Source organism: Phalangium opilio, unplaced genomic scaffold, assembly GCF_054372755.1.
Source record: "Phalangium opilio isolate 3A_F unplaced genomic scaffold, DU_Popi_V2 ptg000048l_1, whole genome shotgun sequence".
Classification (NCBI taxonomy): domain Eukaryota; kingdom Metazoa; phylum Arthropoda; class Arachnida; order Opiliones; family Phalangiidae; genus Phalangium; species Phalangium opilio.
Genome location: NW_028324170.1, coordinates 1,702,277 through 1,720,616, shown reverse-complemented (window position 1 = coordinate 1,720,616; position 18,340 = coordinate 1,702,277). Strand labels below are relative to the sequence as shown.

The 18,340-nt window shown below is 39.0% G+C and overlaps 3 protein-coding genes across 4 annotated transcripts in view; 1 reads left to right on the top strand and 2 right to left on the bottom strand.

The window, feature by feature from the left end:
- The window catches only part of CysRS (cysteine--tRNA ligase, cytoplasmic), a 126,600-nt gene that overhangs the window by 75,963 nt on the left and 32,297 nt on the right, over nt 1-18,340 (bottom strand). The gene's annotated exons all lie outside the window — the stretch shown is intronic.
- Nucleotides 8,777-11,591, top strand: LOC149673596 (transmembrane 7 superfamily member 3-like). Of its 2 annotated transcripts, none has more exons than XM_089839192.1 (9): nt 8,777-8,970; nt 9,082-9,456; nt 9,527-9,804; nt 9,863-10,046; nt 10,115-10,282; nt 10,348-10,500; nt 10,569-10,666; nt 10,835-10,997; nt 11,072-11,591. In XM_089839192.1, the coding sequence occupies exons 1-9, from the start codon at nt 8,898-8,900 to the stop codon at nt 11,332-11,334; spliced, it is 1,755 nt and encodes a 584-aa protein (XP_089695318.1). In that variant the 5' UTR covers nt 8,777-8,897; the 3' UTR covers nt 11,335-11,591. The 2 variants fall into 2 exon arrangements, with proteins under 2 accessions (XP_089695318.1, XP_089695317.1); XM_089839191.1 differs by having other exon boundaries at nt 8,777-8,982.
- LOC149673595 (paired box protein Pax-6-like) lies at nt 11,585-18,019 on the bottom strand. Its single transcript, XM_089839193.1, has 8 exons — nt 17,530-18,019; nt 16,912-17,258; nt 16,389-16,803; nt 13,512-13,652; nt 13,360-13,442; nt 13,095-13,288; nt 12,770-12,948; nt 11,585-12,689 (listed from the first exon to the last, which is right to left on the bottom strand). The coding sequence occupies exons 1-8, from the start codon at nt 17,540-17,542 to the stop codon at nt 12,613-12,615; spliced, it is 1,449 nt and encodes a 482-aa protein (XP_089695319.1). The 5' UTR covers nt 17,543-18,019; the 3' UTR covers nt 11,585-12,612.

Genomic DNA, 18,340 nt, shown 5'->3' with positions numbered 1-18,340 from the left:
GGTTGTATCCACGGTGCCCATGACGAATCCTAGGATGTATTCCTATTAGCGCGCACCAGGAGATAATTAACGCGCACCAAGAGATGATTTCCGCGCGTCAAAAGAGGTTTTCGTCCTCATAAAGATAATTATACTTTAGTCTTTTAAAATAGATGGTTTTCGTCTATTTTAACGTCGACGCGGGACGGTACGTACTCGGACTGGCGGGTATCATGTAGCTACGGCGCGAGAGCCCAACGGACGAAGTGTGGGGCTTGGTTTTAACTTATAAACCATTGTTTGACCATAGTCACGAGACCGCGCTTGGTGATGAACTTTCGTCCACAGCGTCCAAAGAGAGAATCTCTTCTAAATAGTTTTTTCGGCCTGGTCCCTTTTTGGGTTCTCGTCCTCTGGGCCTTTCCATTCCATTGACCTCATGAACTCTTTCTTGACTCCGTGCGTCATGGGTTTTTCTTACTCGTACGTCAGAGGTCGGAGGTTTTTACCTCTTTTAAAAATATAGTTACACCTTTTCAAAAGTGCAGGTGTTTTCTTAAACTTACATCTATACAAAGTGGTTCAGGTTTGGCAACCCTATTTTCTAGTTATTGTAATGGCATGGGGCATAGTGACAAAAGGGGGAGATGGGTAGAGGTTAAGAAACTACTGTCGTAGTATCCCAATAGGTGAACTGCGGAACAAATGGGTAACCTCTGCAGCAGGTCAACCACGCCCGTTGAGTGAAAGAATTCAATAGATATTGTTCAGCTTAAGATCCCAAACGACCAGCATCAGGGACCCCGTGACTAAACAATACTAGTGGAGTTCTTTGAGCTTTAAATTTAACTTATGGAATTTAAGAATAGTGTTTTTGAAATAATTTGAGTGCGTGAATTTTGAATTTGGAAGAATTTTAAGTCATACCAACATGAATATTTATTAAATTTGGAAAATAATTATTTAATTGGGAAAATAAGTAATTTGGACGTTACAAAAGCCAGAACAAACCTGACCTAACCCAACCGAACAAAGCCAGAACAAACCTGACCTAACCCAACCGAACAAAGCCAGAACAAACCTGACCTAACCCAACCGAACAAAGCCAGAACAAACCTGACCTAGCCCAACCGAACAAAGCCAGAACAAACCTGACCCAACTGAACAAAGCCTGAACAAACATAACCCAACTGAACAAAGCCTGAACAAACCTAACCCAACTGAACAAAGCCTGAACAAACCTAACCCAACTGAAAAAAGACTGAACAAACCTAACCCAACAGAACATAGCGTGACAAAATCTAATCTGACCGGACATAATGTAGCCAAATCTGACCTTCTGCAGACTTTTCAGAAACACCCTTGCGTAATGAATGCATCGACTTACCAACAGAAGCACAGATTGAGAATTAACTTTAATACCCTAATTTACAAAGTCTATAAACATTTATAATTTAGATCACTAATTAATTGGGATTATAGTAATTACGTATGGGGATAATTATTCTTCAGTGACATCAGGGGGAGGGGTCTCTATTGCCCCATTGGAGCCCCTGAATCAATGATTTCTCTCTCGAAGTTTACACGTGCGTTATTAATGTGGGCTTTTGAGTTTTGTTGTTAAGTTTTGTCACGAGGGGGTGACGAATTAAGGCTCCCTAACGGAGTATAGTTACATTTTGCGCGCTTATAGAAAATGGCGGGAAAAATGTATATATATAAAAAATGCCCCCTTTTGATCTCAGGGGGTCCTAATGACGCCGTTATTTCGCTACGTTGCCCCCTTTTACCATTTTTACTGCATCCCCAAAGCGAACCAAATTGAAATAAAAAAAAAACATTTTTTTATTGTTATTTTTCCCTTTTTCTATATTCATGGGTAACTTATAGAATCGGAATTCATGTCTGTCGTATTCTTTTCTATGAAGATATATTTGAGGGGGTTTAGTTTATAGGTTTAACGCGACGACTTGTTTTGGGGGGATGCTTCTTCGCTCGATCGGTTATCATTGTCCGTCTATTCATATTTCGGGGGTTTGGGGGGGAGTGGGGTTTGATCCCCCGTACGGCTTTTTTTAAGGTCTAAAATAATTCGAGCGAAGTTAATACGGACCTATATAGCTCCTTGACCTTTTTTAGCGTTCATTAGTGAAACACCCCTCTAAAGATTTTTTCATTTTTTTTATAAAAGCGCGTCATGCATTGCATTATGGGAAATAATAGTAGCATCCATACTTAATGACGTCACTAGGAGATTTTATAATTTATTATAATTCATTCGTATCATTCATTTAAATTAGGCTTAGCTTTAAATACGCTTTAGACTAAAAATAAGTAAGATAACGACTGAAAGTATGAAAGGCAATCAACGTTAATTTAATATTAAATTGTGTTAATTTTCGAATAAAATAATTTTCACCAAAGCCAAATTGTTAAATAATTGTGTTGCTAATTAAAATTACCTTTCGGATATGGTAGCAATCAACTCCTGCACAGCCAATAAGTGTGAACACTAAGGAGCTAGTGTTGTTTTTGAGTTGAACATTATTACCAGACTTAGAAATAGCACACGTCCACTGGTCCAAAACCAGTTTATTAATTGCTTGGACTAGTTTTTTAGTTCAAAAAGTGGGGGTTACTGGTCCTCGGGACCAGTTTATTAATTGCAAATCTATAGGAGAACAAAGGCTGGGACCACTCCGGAGACCAGTTTATTATTTAGGACACTAGGGGGTCACTGGTCCCAAGGACTAGTTTAAAAATTATCCTTATTTCTAAGTCTGATTATTACCCATTTCAGGTAAAACTTAAGAAATATAGGCAACATTTGTTAAACTCTTATCATACTTATTATTATGACGTTACTTGTGTATAGACGTTAATCGAGCTAGAATTAAGATTGAAATACGATTAAAGTATAGAGGGGCAGCAAAATTTATATTTAGTTTCCTAAATACGGTAGAACATTAATCACGAGCAAAACTTCCTTATCAGACCGAGGCTTAGTAATAATGAGAAAATGAGAAAATTTCCCTCTTCCCGCCTTTTCCAGCGAAAATCTCCTCTGGAGAGAGAGAAAAGGCGCGTAATTAATCAACGTTCTTGTCTTGGCCACCTTTTAATAATATTATAAGACTCCTCTCCCGAAAATATACTAACCGAGGCTTAGGAAACACACCATCCTTTCATCTTACGTCCGTTTAATTATAACCAATAGAGAAATAAGGTTGAAAAGGCAAAGTTTACCGAGCTGCGTTATAAGCCTCGGCTTTATTGGCTCCTATGTTATAATGAGAATGTATACTTCGTATAGAGGGCTCAAGACAGAAAGGTTATTACCTTATAAAGTTGGGAAGAGGGAAATAGGGGGGAAATATAGGATGAGTTAGGTTAGGCAAATTAAGGCTCGGGCTTGAAACTCTCTAAGGTAACGGTGCGGAAAGGCGCACCTGAGTTTTGGCGGCAAAAGTCAATTTTAACTCCCACCCCCCCCTCCCGGTGCACATGCCTCTTGGTTGCAGTAATAACTGGGACTCTGGGAGGTGAGGGAAGATTGAGGCTGCAGCTTCTGGACCAATCAAACGCGAGCGTTGAGCGTGAATAATGGCGACGCACGTGCGTCTGATGGCGCGAAATGTACCGCCAAAATTGAAGAGTCTTATCATCTTCGGAGTTATCGCAGTTTACGCTCCAAGAGTTAGGCTGGTAGCAGCTTTCGGCTTTACGTCAATCCACGCGCACTTTTGGCGCTCAAAACTCGACGCCGCTTTTCCACGCCTTCCCGGGAGTTCTAGCTAGGGATATTCGTAACTTTTCTTTTTAAGAAATACTTTTTTTTTTTTCATCTCCTTTATCCGGAGCACCTTTTCTTTTTGGCGAGAAAATTGACGACGGGACAGAGAAGAACTTCGCTAAGCTTATTAAAGGAGACTCTTAAAAGGAGTTTATTAACTTTTCCTTTCCCTTAATCAGTAAGATCAGGAAAAGGACCCGAAACTAGAATTTAGACCAGTAGAATAATTCATACATTTCTGAGTTTTATAATAATTCAAACTGCACACTAGGCCTAGTGTGAGAGAGTAGAAAGAGAAGCGTTGTTAAAATGGTGCTGTTATTTCTGACACGCCAACTGTTGTGTGTGCGTTCTGCTTAGTGAAAAACGCTTCTAGCGTGAAACACTTAACAAGAGTCAAGTAGCCAAAGCTTAGAATCCATTTTTTTTCTTTTTCTTTATACTTTTTTTGGCGCGCTAGTGTATGCTGGTAAAGGCGGGCTCGTGCGGATGCACGAGCTGGCGGAACTTCATTGGTTCGGAAAAATGGCGCGCCAACAGTTCACTGAGTTAGAAATGGCGCGATCACACGCTTCGTCTGCGCGCCCAACTTTCACGCGCGTCCTACTAGCCGCTTCTTTTTAACCTTAAAGAAAGGATGGATACTTCCAACAGTATGGTTCAGAGTTGAATTCCTGTTGTTCCCTTTTCAGTATTTTACACGCTGCTCGTTTAAATTTATTATCAAATTTCTATATTAATTTCGTATAACATTTTTTTAGGCAATTAATTAAAAATTTAAGATAATTGTTTTAGTTATGTAATGTCCATCCCCTCGAATTCTTTCTTTTCTCTTCTGTTTTTTTTGGCACGTGCTAGAAAAATGATTCTAAAGTCTAAGCGGTAGAAAAAATATACAAGTTATATTTAGGTTAAAAAATGGTGTATTTAATTTAATTAATTAATTATCTACAAGACCTAAATACTTGTTTAAATTAAAAATAAGTACTTACGGAAAGACAACATTTAGGCTGAAAAAGTTTAATGCATTTCCTACGAGCGCCTGTAGAAATGTTGGTTCTGCCGAGCATCTGTGTAAGCGGGCAAACCAACTTACAGGGTAAACTAGTCCCATGTTAATCCTATGGCCCCTGTAGAAATGTTTCACCTTGCAATACACCCGTGTTTAGGTAGAAGTAACCCACCAGGGGCTATGGTATTTTTACATTAAACTAAAATTTATTATTATTATTTTTAAAAATTCTTATTTAAAAATATATATATATTTAATGAATATTAATTAAAATATTTTTACAGCCAATTTAGTATTTTTTAAACTCCAAACTGGAGACTAGAGTACTCAGTCATTACAACCCTCTTATTTTTTTTGGTAAACGACCTTTGACCTTTCCTAATTAAACTGGGACCCTCGAAAGCGTTCCTTCAATAATATGTCGAGGAAAAAAATATTAATGTAAAAAAATTCGTCGAAAAAAAAATAACTTGAGGGGTGAAAAACCTGATGAGAAATTTTCCACTTGAGAAACTCATTATAAAAAACTGTATTGCGCCGTTACACCCCTCCCCTTCTCGGGGGCTAAACCCCCTTTCCTCTTAAGCCATTATAATTTAAAAAAATATCCTCCACCCAGATGGAGATGGAGGCGGGACTAGTTTTTTTACCCAGAAGTCCTCTCTCTCCCTAAATCTTAGGTTGAAAAGTTTAATTACAGAAGCTTTGGGATTACTTTTTTATTTCTTTAAAGAGAGAGTGAAATGGGGGAAAATCGAGTGTTTCTTTATCGATTGTTTTACTAACTATAAGACCTATAGGTGTAGTGAAACATCCAGGAAATACCTCCGAATGATTTTAAAATTAAAATTAGTTTAATCGCCTTCTTGTTAACAAAATTTATCAAATCTCGTGTTTAATTTCATACGAAATTGAGCGTACCACCTTCCCTTTAAGGGATATTTTTTTATTATTATTTTTAAAGGAAGGGAAAGATTTGAAACAAAATCGATATATAATTTTAGTTCTTAAGCCTGCCTTTTTCAATTAGAATTTTTTTCTTTTTTTGCTGCACCCATTTTGGAAGACCCTGAATTTATAATTCAAACTTACATTAGGAAAAACAGTCTCTAAAACAAATAACCTTTGACCCCTCCTTAGCATTGTCTTGATTTTCGATCACAAAATGAGCGCTATAAGCCGAGCTTTTATTTTATATCATAAAAGATAAGATAGAGCTTTACAGTTACGAGCAACTGTAACATACGCGGAACGATATAAGAACTATATCTCATAGAGCTCAGAAAAAAAAGTAGTCCGTATGTTTTTCGTATAATAAATCTGACTTTCGTATATTAGCTTTCCATCTTTTGGAAAAGCGTATTGTAAGAATTCTTAAAACTTTAGAAGAACTCGGGCTCGAATTTCCGAGCGATTTACTTGGAACAAAATAGCGAATCGTATTAATCTCTTCCAAAATGGAAAGTTTTCAAAGCTCCGCCCCCTTTTTCTCTTTCTATCCTACGTCAGACTGTCCCTCCTCCCCCCATTTGAAACATCATGGACTTTGTAATCCTAAAGAGGACCAACAAAGGTGAATTATTATTTTTATTTTGTGAGCAAAATTAGCATAATGAACATAGATCATTTTCACCTAAAGAACACCCCCTTAAACTATGGCAGACTTATCAGAAACATCCTGTATAAATTACAAAACGTTATCACAGTTTTCCCGTCCTCTATAAGGTTTATAAGGTCCTTGTTTGAAGCTTAACATTTGCTATTTCAATCGTATTTTAAGGAATAAAAGTAACTGTAAAAGAAAGAAAAGAAACAAATTCAAAGTTTGCCTTAAAAAGTTCGTTTTGTTTTGTTTTGGGAACTTGGGCTGGAAAAGGAAAGTGGTGTATTTTGTGTGTGTGTGTAGAAAGTGTTATTCTATCATGGCCTTGGCTTCCCATGGTGCCTTGCGATTTCGCTTTTTGTTGAAGTAAAGGAAAGAGATGGTACAACTTTATTTATGATCTTTTTGGAACGTCGGACTGATTCGTTGTACCAAAAAGAAAAAGAAAAGGAGGTTTTTCTGTTTTCTCTTTCTCTAATGTCGCTTCTGTCAGGCTTGCTAAGGCTTTTTCTAATGGACGAGCCTTAAACCTTAAGGTAAAACCCGGGACAGGCCAACCTGGGGATCATCCCTAAAAGCCCAACTTCGTAAAAAGGACAACAACAAAACCCAAGCCTCATTTTGAAATTTGTTATTTTTTACGAACGCGCCCCCCAAAACCTAGGACGGGTCAACGTAGACCCCTCAAACCCTGGGGATCATCCGTAAAAGCATTCTTGTAAAAAACCTCAATTCAATTTGTTATCATTCTTTGTGAATGAACCCCTATAACAAACTAAAAGTAAACTTTTAAAGTTTTTGTGTCCTTTTACGAGATGGGGTTTCTTTTCATATCATTCTTTGCGAAGGACCCCTGGTGAATATTTGGGGCACAGAATTATTTGGCTACCCCGTAGTTTTAGGCCTAAAGGATGGCGATGGGTTATTGTGTTTCGTCAGAGAAGAGAGGAAAACTCTTAGAGGAGGGTAAGGGGGCCACCTTTTGTCGCTCGCTTCTTGACCCCTCCATGGTGGGGTCTAAATCCTCCGAACTCCCGTACCCTAAAACTACCAACCGAAAGTAATCCACAGGGAGAGAGAACAAGATGACCCATAGCTTGCTCCATAATATTACCCACAACGTTCAAACCATTTGAAGACAGTGTTTATTTACTTTTAGCATGCTTTTAGTAAGAAACTTCTTCTACAGGGTAGGTTAAACTGATAGTCCATTGATACGATGTAGATACAAACAGAGAAAATAATGAAAGCAATCTTTTTCGTGAGAAATCACCAGCTTTACTGGCTAAGGGGTCCAAGTTGATAATATTTTTTAGTTTCAAAGTAACTTTCCTCTTTTCTGTCTTTAGGTTTAAGAATAAGAAGTAACGTAACAACAATGAGTAAGAAATGTATTCATTATGAAGACTTGGTTCATTTCTGTTTCCGTCAACACCCAACTTGTAAATAAATAAATAATTTTTCCCAATCAACTTGACCTATTTTCAAAAGAAAACCTGACCAACTGGACCCACACTAACGCTATAATTTTACTACAGAGTATCTAGCATGTAACATAGTAAACCTTCCACCTCGCGGTGGTGCGGGGATATTACACCCCAAAATAATCCTTACATCATAACTGTCATGTAGTCTTGGGCGCTAATTTGCATAACATAAAAAAAAAGTTGTAAAACTACAGAACTCAACTCCAGATGTTACATGTAAGTTGGATGGAACCCCTCCCCCCGCCCCTTTGTCTGTTAGGGACGTGAACAAATTCATTTTCATGTCCAGCATGCAATACTGAAGGGGGGGTATATCCCCCTGGTCTAACTTGACGACTCAATTTTTACGCGTGAGTGTTTAACACGAAACACGGAACCCTTCATTAGGGAATTAAGGGGGCCCCCTTTTTCCTGGGGTTCCCTATGGGCCTTGGGGGACCGTGTGTACCCTACCCCCTAGAACGCCCCCAAGTACCCGTTTAAAGGGATTGATAATACGTAGTCGACTCGTAGCCACCATTTAGGATTAACCACCTAACTTCCTTTGTGTTTTTGGCTTGTAAATTATATAGGATTCGACTATATTACGAAAAATGGAGGGAATAATTCATAAATCCTGAATTATGACTCATAACCTACGATCTAGTTAACTTAATTGAGTTATGGGTTGGGGGAGAAATAGGCCGCCGGTGGGGGGAGCTCATTCTATAAAATTTTACCCGCCATAATTTTAATATTGCTAATAGTTAATATTTCCTTGGCGATTTCTTGAGTTTAAAAAGATCGCCTTCAAGTCTGGTTTTAGATTTTTTTTTTAAACTTGACATTGGAAATTCCATCACGTACAAATTCAATCTTCCTCGTGACTCAAAATAATCATGTGATTAGTGGGTTCTGTTCAGCTTGTTTTAACGCGTCGTCTGCTTGCTCTCTTTTTGTCGGTTTGGACGAACGTCTCTTTTAAAATGGTCGATGTGTTTCGGAATTATTTTTAACTAGATTAATGAATTGGCAATCGTTAAAATGTATATTTTTAGTTTAGTTTTTCCCATTATCGTTATTTTATCGATTGACTTTTCAAATTGTATTGAAATCGGCAATAAAACAAGTAAATATTGTTAAGCCTTGGTCTTTTAGGAGTGGCGATGGGCTTCTGTCTCTCAAGACTATTTATCATGTGTTTCTTTGTTTTTTCTATAATTTTTAGTTGATGTTATAGAAAATGAAGTACCATTTATTGAATTACCCTGCGTACAACTCGATCCCTCGGCGGGAAACACCACCATCGTCACCAATCTTCCGTCAAAAAGTAAACTGTGTCTCGACATTTCCTATCTTCCTACAAAAATGCGCTTTTTGGTGGTCCAAGCTCACAGCCAGCGTCACAATGTTACGTTATCGAATGTTAACGCTAATTTCACCTCGGAAATCGAGGGCAGTTCGCCCGACTTTGTTGAAGGAACGGGAATAGGCTTAGTTGTGTTCACGGACTTCTATCCTCTTGTTAAAAGAATCTGGGTCTTTAACATCAACAAACTGGACATTAAAGTCGCCCTATCTGTGGTTCCTTATAAACTAGACGGTAAGTTAATAACGTTTTAAGCAATGCACATAAATTTAGGCCAAACTTACCCCCCCCCCCCCTCTTTTAGACCCAATTCCTGGTGGGTGTAATATGGAATTTCCCGTTGAAATTTCACCTTTCTTGAGAGTTTCTCTGGAGAAAGGTTTTACCATCTTGGAATTTCAACACGCCAATGTTGGATATGGCCCTTTTGAACCAATTCCCTCATGCTCTGATACCATGAACTATCTAAGTTACTCCACCTACCTTTATTTCTTAAATGAGAATGATTTTGACGAGGAACATTACTTCAACTCACTGAATCTCATGAGAGAGGTTGAATCTATCAAAAAGCATGGGAAACTGGTTAGAAAAACATAAAAAACAATTAAAATACCAAGTTAATGTTAATTATTTCTTCTAGCTTAAGCCTTTTGCAGTTTCTCCTCTAACTAGACTGAAATTCTTGACTTACAAAGGTCAAGGGGTTATTTTTAACATTATAGCTAGTTACAATATGAATGGTACTCGTTACGAAGCTGCTTATGTTCCTATATCAAGTTACGGATGTAATTTCAACTCTGATATTGATGGATGTGGATATTTAAGTATGATTAAATTAAAATAAACTTGATTTTGACCCAGATTCGTAACCAAATTTTAATTTAATTTTTAGCCGGATCTTTTGCAAGATTTCTGGCTTTAGTTATGGCCATATTTGGATTATTTATAGCAGTTAGAGGCCATCGTTTCTTAACAATTGAGATGGGATTCTTTGGATTTTTGGCGTTTACGTTGATCGCTTATATTCTCTTTGCAAAATATACCAATATTGCTTCAGCTGGTATAAAATTTTTAGACGAAAAATAGATAAAAATATAGTAATTTTAACAAAATAATCAATTTAAGATCGGGACGTTTACACAATGTTAGTTGGTATTGGATGTGGCATCATTTGGGCATCAATCTGGTACTTTTTTGGCATCCCTGTCATATCTGTTCTTCTAGTGGGATTTTGCTTGGGATTTTTGTTGACGTCAATCCTTTATTTCACACCTCTTGGTAAGAAGAAAAACTAGTTAAATAAAAACATCCTAAATTAATAATTAATAATCATTTATTTTAATTAGGAAACTACACTCTACTTCACAATGACTTTAATTATTGGATGTTATTTTCCTGCGGGATTTTAATTGTCCCTGTTGTTTTCCTCTCCACCACAAGATTGGTGAGTATTATTTTATTTTCAATTTCAACCCTTCTGTTTGTTTGTGTGTGTACGTTTTTTGTTTGTGTTTTTGCGCGACGCGAAAATGTGTTAGAAAAAAAATAATTAAATGGGAGAGAACACGTAATGATGCCCCTTCCCTTTTTCTTTTCCCGTTTTATTTCATAGTTGAACATCTTATCCTGTTCAATTGTGGGTGTTTACTGTGGTATCGTAGCTGTTGACCGTTACTTGGGTTCTTCCCTAAGTTACATTGTATTGAACGTCGTTAAAAGGGCTATAGTTGACGATTCAAACGCAGCTTCTAATGAAGTACCATTTCAAGAGACTGGTAACAATATTTTGTTTCTTTGTCTAAATCCCAAATTGAACTTTCCCATGATAGGTTTTTATTCTTGTGAATAGATATTGTTCTGTGTTCGTTTTGGGGCGCTTTTGCAACAGCTGGCGTTGTCGTGCAACTTTTATGCGAAAGGGGGCGACCTCCGTTCCCCCCCGCGCCCTACGTCACTCGACAAAGGGAATTAGACCTGAGAAGACAAAGGTCACGTGTTAGGAGACCACTTAGATCCCGAGAAATATTACCCCTACCTGTAGACGACTATAGTTCCAACGAAAGAATGCCACTTTTGTCTGATAACCAATCAAGTTATGGCGGCACTAATTAGGCTTAGATCAATCAAAATATCAGAAAAATGTTAAATTTAGCAATTTGTTCCTTGTATCGATGTTTTTAAACTCAATTGTAACCTTTTGTGACGTATTTTTCCTTTATACCTGTACCCTGGTCACTGATTTTAATGTATAAGCCAAGGCTTAAAATTCTCAAACCAACCAAGGCCCATATCTTAAACAAGTCAGTATTTAACTTTTAATGTTTTTTACACCTTTTTCCTTAATTAAAACTAATTAGTCTCATTTCAAATTCGTTCGTGTTTAATGCGTGTGTAATATATCACAAAAGTTAATTAATTCTAGGTACAATTAAAACAATCATTATTTTAAGATCAAATACAATTTTTTTTTTATCATCGTTGTAGTTTAGTTTCTTTTGGCTGATTTTAAATATATTTACAGTTTTTTAAATAAATTAAGTTCAATAATTATTAATTACGATTGAGCAATGAAAATGGCGCCTTTAAAAAAAGGGCATTGTTTTATAAACTAGGGTTAACTTAGGCCTTTGCGAGGTTAGAACGAAAGTTTGTTTTTACGAGGGGGGCGCCGACTCTGGGAGAGATAATTTTTCCGAAATAGACAAATATGTTTTCAATATTAACAATGTTTAAGTTAAAATCACAGACATTCATTTTATGGACACATTTTTTTGGGGTTCTTTTTTTTTTTTAAATTCGGTCATAGTTAGGCCCGAATAAACGCTAAGCCTAACCTTCTTTCGTAAATCAAATCTGCATCGTCATTGTACCTTCGTAGCTCTTAAAATTCGGTCGTAGTTAGGCCCGAATAAACGCTAAGCCTAACCTTCTTTCGTAAATCAAATCTGCATCGTCATTGTACCTTCGTAGCTCTTAAAATTCGGTCGTAGTTAGGCCCGAATAAACCCTAAGCCTAACCTTCTTTCGTAAATGAAATCTGCATCGTCATTGCACCTTTGTAGCTCTTAAAATTCGGTCGTAGTTAGGCCCGAATAAACCCTAAGCCTAACCTTCTTTCGTAAATGAAATCTGCATCGTCATTGCACCTTTGTAGCTCTTAAAATTCGGTCGTAGTTAGGCCCGAATAAACGCTAAGCCTAACCACTCTTTCGTAAATCAAAGCTACAATGTCATTTGTAAGCCCGAAAGCTAAGCCTAGGTCTCATCAACATTTGAGCGCTTTAAATTCGGATTAGGTTACTTTTTAATTAAAATTTCCAGTTTTCCCCACTTAATTTTAAGTACTATTATTAAACACGCACTCGGATCACGTGTCCAAATGTTTTTTTATCATTGAATTCGCGTCCAGTAATCCGGGGTTTGTCCAGGGACTTGAACCGGGACGGTCACTCCGGGTGATATGACCCCTGTATGAAATGTGTCATTTTTTTGGACTGACATTTTTTTTGGGCGTACTTTTAAGTGTTTTAGTAGAGGTAAAAGTTACCGTGAGATCCGTTTCCACTTCCGGTGTAAGTATTGGTCATAGGTTGGGCGCAGGACGCCCTGGAATAGGGGTTCAAGTGACCCAAGGTGTCATGGAACATGTAAGGATAGGATGGCGTGTCTCTAGGTTGTTGACCCAAACAGGGGCTGGAATTCATGTTTGAAACTGGAGCCATGGCCCTGGAATATAACATTTACAAAGGTACTTGGGTTAATTGACATCGGGACAGAGTTAAACCTTATTTCTAAGGACAAAGGGGTTGACTGTTGTGGGAAGCTAAATACGCGATGTCTTTGGATTGGGATGGGAGCACCCAAGTACTTACCCGTATGTCTCTGCCATAGAAGCCATGGGTTGTCCTATGGAGGAATACATGGAATTGGCGAAAGAACCATTGATTGGCAGTCGACCAGGTGAGGGGGTAACAACAGCGGGGGCGGAATGTTGATCCACGGCCCGTCTTTGGTTTCTTAACTTCTCCTCCCGTCGCCATTTTGCCCGACGATTCGAGAACCAAACCTTAAATTAAACACCCCCTTAATTAAAACAAAAAAATTAACCCGGAGGTCAAAAGGTCACTGAGGACTTACTTGTATCCTAGCTTCGGGTAACGTGATTTTCTCCGCTAATCTTTCCCTAGCGAAGATATCTGGGTAATGCGTCCTTTCGAACTCTTCATTTAAAATTAATTTAAATTCTTTTTAACAAATTTACTTTTGTTGGGCATTTAAACAAATTATACCTTTTTCTAAAGCTTCTATTTGTTCGTTCGTAAAAGACGTTCGATTCCTTTGCAATTTTCGTTTTAAACGCATGCGCATTTCGGAATCTTCGTCCCCCGATGAATGGTCAGAATTACCATCGGACGTACACTCGAGATCTCCTAAAACCACCCATCAAATATACACCTTTACTACAAAGTATAGCCTTCTTCTAAAATAGATAAACGCTTTCTATAATCTCAGGGGAGGTCCACGGACATGGTCAAACAAAACCCCCAAACCCCCTTCTTCAACCCTAAAAGGACCTCCTAAGTTCTCCTTGAGTTCCCAACTATCTTTCATTGACTATCTTCGACCATTCATAAGATTTTTTACTACAAAAGAGGTGGTAGTAGTAGTAGTAGTAAGAGCTAGTTAAAGGATTAACTAAGTACTAAAATCTATTTGGTCAAAAGAACCAGGTAGTAACTGCCCGCGATGGTCAAGTGAAGATAAAAATCTATAAGGAACTTTTGGGGGTGTGCCCGCGTACTTTGGGACACTTTTGAAAAGCGATTTTTTTTGTTAGTAAGACCACCCTGTCAATTGGTTAGAACTTGAAGTTTTGACGTAGAAAACCTTTCTTTATTCAAAATCTCTTGAAAAGATTTTTAATCTCTTTTATAAGTTTGGATCCTTCCGTTTTATTTTCAATTCGGGAAGGTTGGGACAATTACAGGGCACGGACAAAAAGAAATCCCTTAGTAACGTAGTAAGAATAAGTATGACATACACTGAAATAATTTAGAGGAGATATGTTAATTTCCAAGTAAATCTTGATTTCCTCAAACCCAAATTAAATAATTTCGTTGCCAATCAAAACTAGCAATTAACCCCTTGATTTTGAGCTAGAAATCCAATAGGTATAAACACCAACACCCCCAAAAGAACTAATAATATCATAGGGTTTTAAAGTTGCCCTTGGTTACCGTCTTTAAGTCAAAACCCAAATAACCTTAATTTTCTTCAGAAATTTAGCAGTCAGGCATTCATACTTATCGTTATTAAGTTACTTAAGGTTAAAGTTTAGAATTCGGAGCGCCCTAGCCTAGGATTTTAGCGTGACAATGGTGACAGTTTGACAACAATAATGGTTTGGCGTTATTTTTGAGGGTCGAAATCAAACTAGCATTATGTATCCATCTCAAAAGAAAACTTTTGATCCCTGAATTTCCGCGCGCATCTCGAGAAAAGGGATTTTTCCTTCTGTTATTTTCCTTTTACAAAAGGACCTCCCCGAATTTCTTAAAATCTCTTAAGGGAAATAGGATAATATTATTTGAGAATATCGTTTGCCCCCCCCCCCCCAACACCACACCCCCATTCTCCCTCTTCATCCCTCTTCCTCGGGGAAATATTTGGCCCCAAAACAATCAAGTGTGAACAAAGCCAAGTAGATTAATTTCGTCTACTTTTATCATGGATGGACCTTATAAATATTCCCTATATTGGGGATGGGAAAACTGTTAGAGCTCTTGCTTTGTTCCCATCCAAAATTATATAAGGGGGTCGTTAGTGTTGTAGTATTGAAATTAATAGATGATTAGTAAAATCCGAGGGGTTAGACACTTGAGAACTCGGGTGCAATATGTCTTGAACTCAATGTACTGTCAAAGCTGAATTGTGACTGAGTTCCGAAGGCTTTGAACTCAACGCACTGTCAAAGCTGAACTCTTTTGAACTCAGGTGTACACAGAGATCAAAAGCGTCTACCCCCTCGGTAAAATCCTACGTATTTTTGGAAACTAGCTGGCAACATTGGTGTTCCCAGAAATTGACTAAGGAAATAAATAGGACGGTGTTGTTGACGGCGTTCAGCGACTAAAACCGGCGATCACATGTACTTTCACCTAACCAAAATCTCTTTGTTATGTGCACTGAACTCGCGTCAAAAACAGTAAGTAAACCCCCTGAAAAACAAAGCTGCGCGGTGCCCTAACAACTTTGCGAATCATCAACGTACACCGCGCACGTAGGGGGGGAAGTAAATGAAATAAATGTATTCCCCCTAAGCTCACTGCGTATTCGGGGATCTCAAAAAATGACTCCGCTAGTCCCCTTTAGAATTACAGAGTCCATGATGATGATGTTACTTTCCCCGTAGATCGTTAATGATATTGAGCGACTTAACAAGCGTCTGATATTGAATTTACGGTCACTAGGGTCGCTTTTTTCATTATAACGACCCCCATATACTATAAAGAGAGTTCCGCCGCGTTCATTCCGCTCTGCTAGTTCAAGGTATCCATCCATTCAGAGAACCTAGAAGAGCGAGCGCGGTTTGGATGCTTTGGTCCGATGGGGATTTGGATCCACTGAGCGCGCGAAAAAACCCCTTCGCCCTAGCTACTACTCTTTTGTACATTGGCGCTTATTTTATTCAATTAGGTTTCGCTAACAATGGCCGTCGCGAAGAGACCTTATCCTACCCTATCCTGACTATACCTTACTTGGTTGTGGAACTTGGAAGACAGTTCGTTAAGCAACGTGGGGTAATTTACTCGTGGGATAAAAATCGCACCCTTATTTGATTTTCGCACTCTTTTAGCTTAATTGTACCGTACCAAAATTCCATTTTATTACCGTTAGTGATATACCCCTCGGAAATACTTTTCACTAAAGGGGGGGGGCTTTAGAAAACTAAATTCCTTTATATCAGGTTTAATTTCAGTGCATTGTTGACAGGCCAATTACGTTTCTCGGGTATTTTACTAGTAGTTCAAACTTATTAAACTCAGAAACTGACTGAAAACCCCATTGATTTTGGCCCGGCTTTACTATTAAAATTTATATCGCACAATTTACGCAAAACCGATAAGAAACGGTTAAAAAATGAATAATTTTTGACAGAAGCTTACCCTTTTTATCATGATGGCCATTGGTCAGTCCCGACGTTGGACTCATCCCGTGATGAGCCGCTGCCACAGCGGCAGCCGCGACGCTTAAAGCTGAGGCTTGCGACGTTACGGTTGAACCGGAAACAGTTCCCGTGCCATGCATAGCTGCGGCTGCAGCGGCGTTACCAACGGCGGAAGCGGCGGCCGCTAAATGCGACGCCGCTGTTGGTCCGGGATACCAGGGCCACGGTTGACCATTTAGCATTCTTAATTTATCGTAGACGGATTCGGCAGCTGCCCCGGCGGCCACCGCGGCCGTCACTGCGGCAGCCGCCGAAGCTGGATGATGGTGCATGGACGAAGGCTGATGGTGAATGGAATGTTGGTGTTCTTTCTGCGCCGCCAAGTTCCTCAGGACACGGTTAATTGAGGACACCTGGCAAATAGAAACACCCTAATATAGTTTCTAACGTAACAACACCAAGTCCAACACTCAATGTAATAACAGGTCTACTTAACCCAAAACAAAATCAATTGGACTTACACTGGGGATATTATCATTGTTGCAAACACCTTCGGACAAGAGTCTGTCCCTTATTTCCCAGGCAAAGATGGAGGGACATTCTCTTTTGTACTCGGCTATTTTATTGACCACTGATGACGTAGCTACCCTGGGTTTACTGCCACCGATGGCTCTGGGTTTAATGGACCCCGTTTCGTAGTAACGTCCCAAAATCTTTGAGACGCAACCGTTTGAAACTTGAAGTATCCTCGATATATCGCATGGTCTGGCTCCACTATGCGCTAACTCGACTATCTTTTGCCTTGTCGAGTCTGGCAAGGGCCGACCGTTGACGTATACCCCTCCCAGTTGATTAATGCCGCTGTGACCTAAGGGTCAAATCATTTAGAACTTTAAATATTTCTTATTAGCCGAGAAGATAACGTTATACGATCCTATGCAATTTTAGACCCCGGTTATAGTTTATCGTCCAATTCTACCGACCACTCTTCGACCCCCGAGTTGTGGCCAGCAATATTTAATTAGGTTAAACCCCCTGTATTTAATGATATATATCTCCCAATACAAATGGTTTTCCGAGGCCTTTTAATGGAGGGTCAGTAGAAATGGCGCGGTCATGCGACCTCTGTGGGGTCTAACCTTTATGGGGCATAATGCCACATAGGGAAGCGGCCGCTACGGGTCTCCCGTTACCAGGACTGACGCAATCGCCCTGCTGAACGCCAACGCCTCCGGGACCTCCTCGATGATGCAAATGGTGAAAAGGATCACCTTGATGATGGTGATGATGTTGCAAGTTAAGAGCGGCCGTATGATGACCGATTAACCCCGAAAAGGAACTCTGGTGTAGTTGAGAAAGGACGGCTGACCGAAAGTGTAACGCTTCGCTCGTACTCGTTGCTGTGGTCGATATACCTGACCCTTGATGACCTTGATGGTGGTGGTTATGGCTATGGCTATGACTATGATTTATGACTCCGGGGGAATGATTCTGTTGATGACGTGGTTCTGGGGCTCCTCCCCCTTCCTCCGGACTTCTGGGGGACGAGCCCCGATGAGTTCCGCTATCCCCCGATTGAAGCTGGTTGTGGTTATTGTGGTGACCAGCTACCACGCCGGAATGTGCAGGGACCTGAGAGGAAACCATTCCTCGTTACACTTTAAAACTCGTAACATAGCCTCCATTTAAGTTAAGGAATGCTAATTAATGCAAGCCCACATCGCGATCTTAATTGCAAAGACAACTTAATTATGATAATTCCATAATTTAAATATACTTAAACAAGGCTAATCAACTTGGATTGCTAAATTAAATTAGGTTGGGTATTCTGAAACGTTAAATGCTGCATGAGGCTTGAACTTGGTCGGTATCGAAAACATTTCTTCAAAATAATTAACCTAAATTGAGGAACCTTAAAATAATCCAATGGAGAAACTTTGCTAACAAATT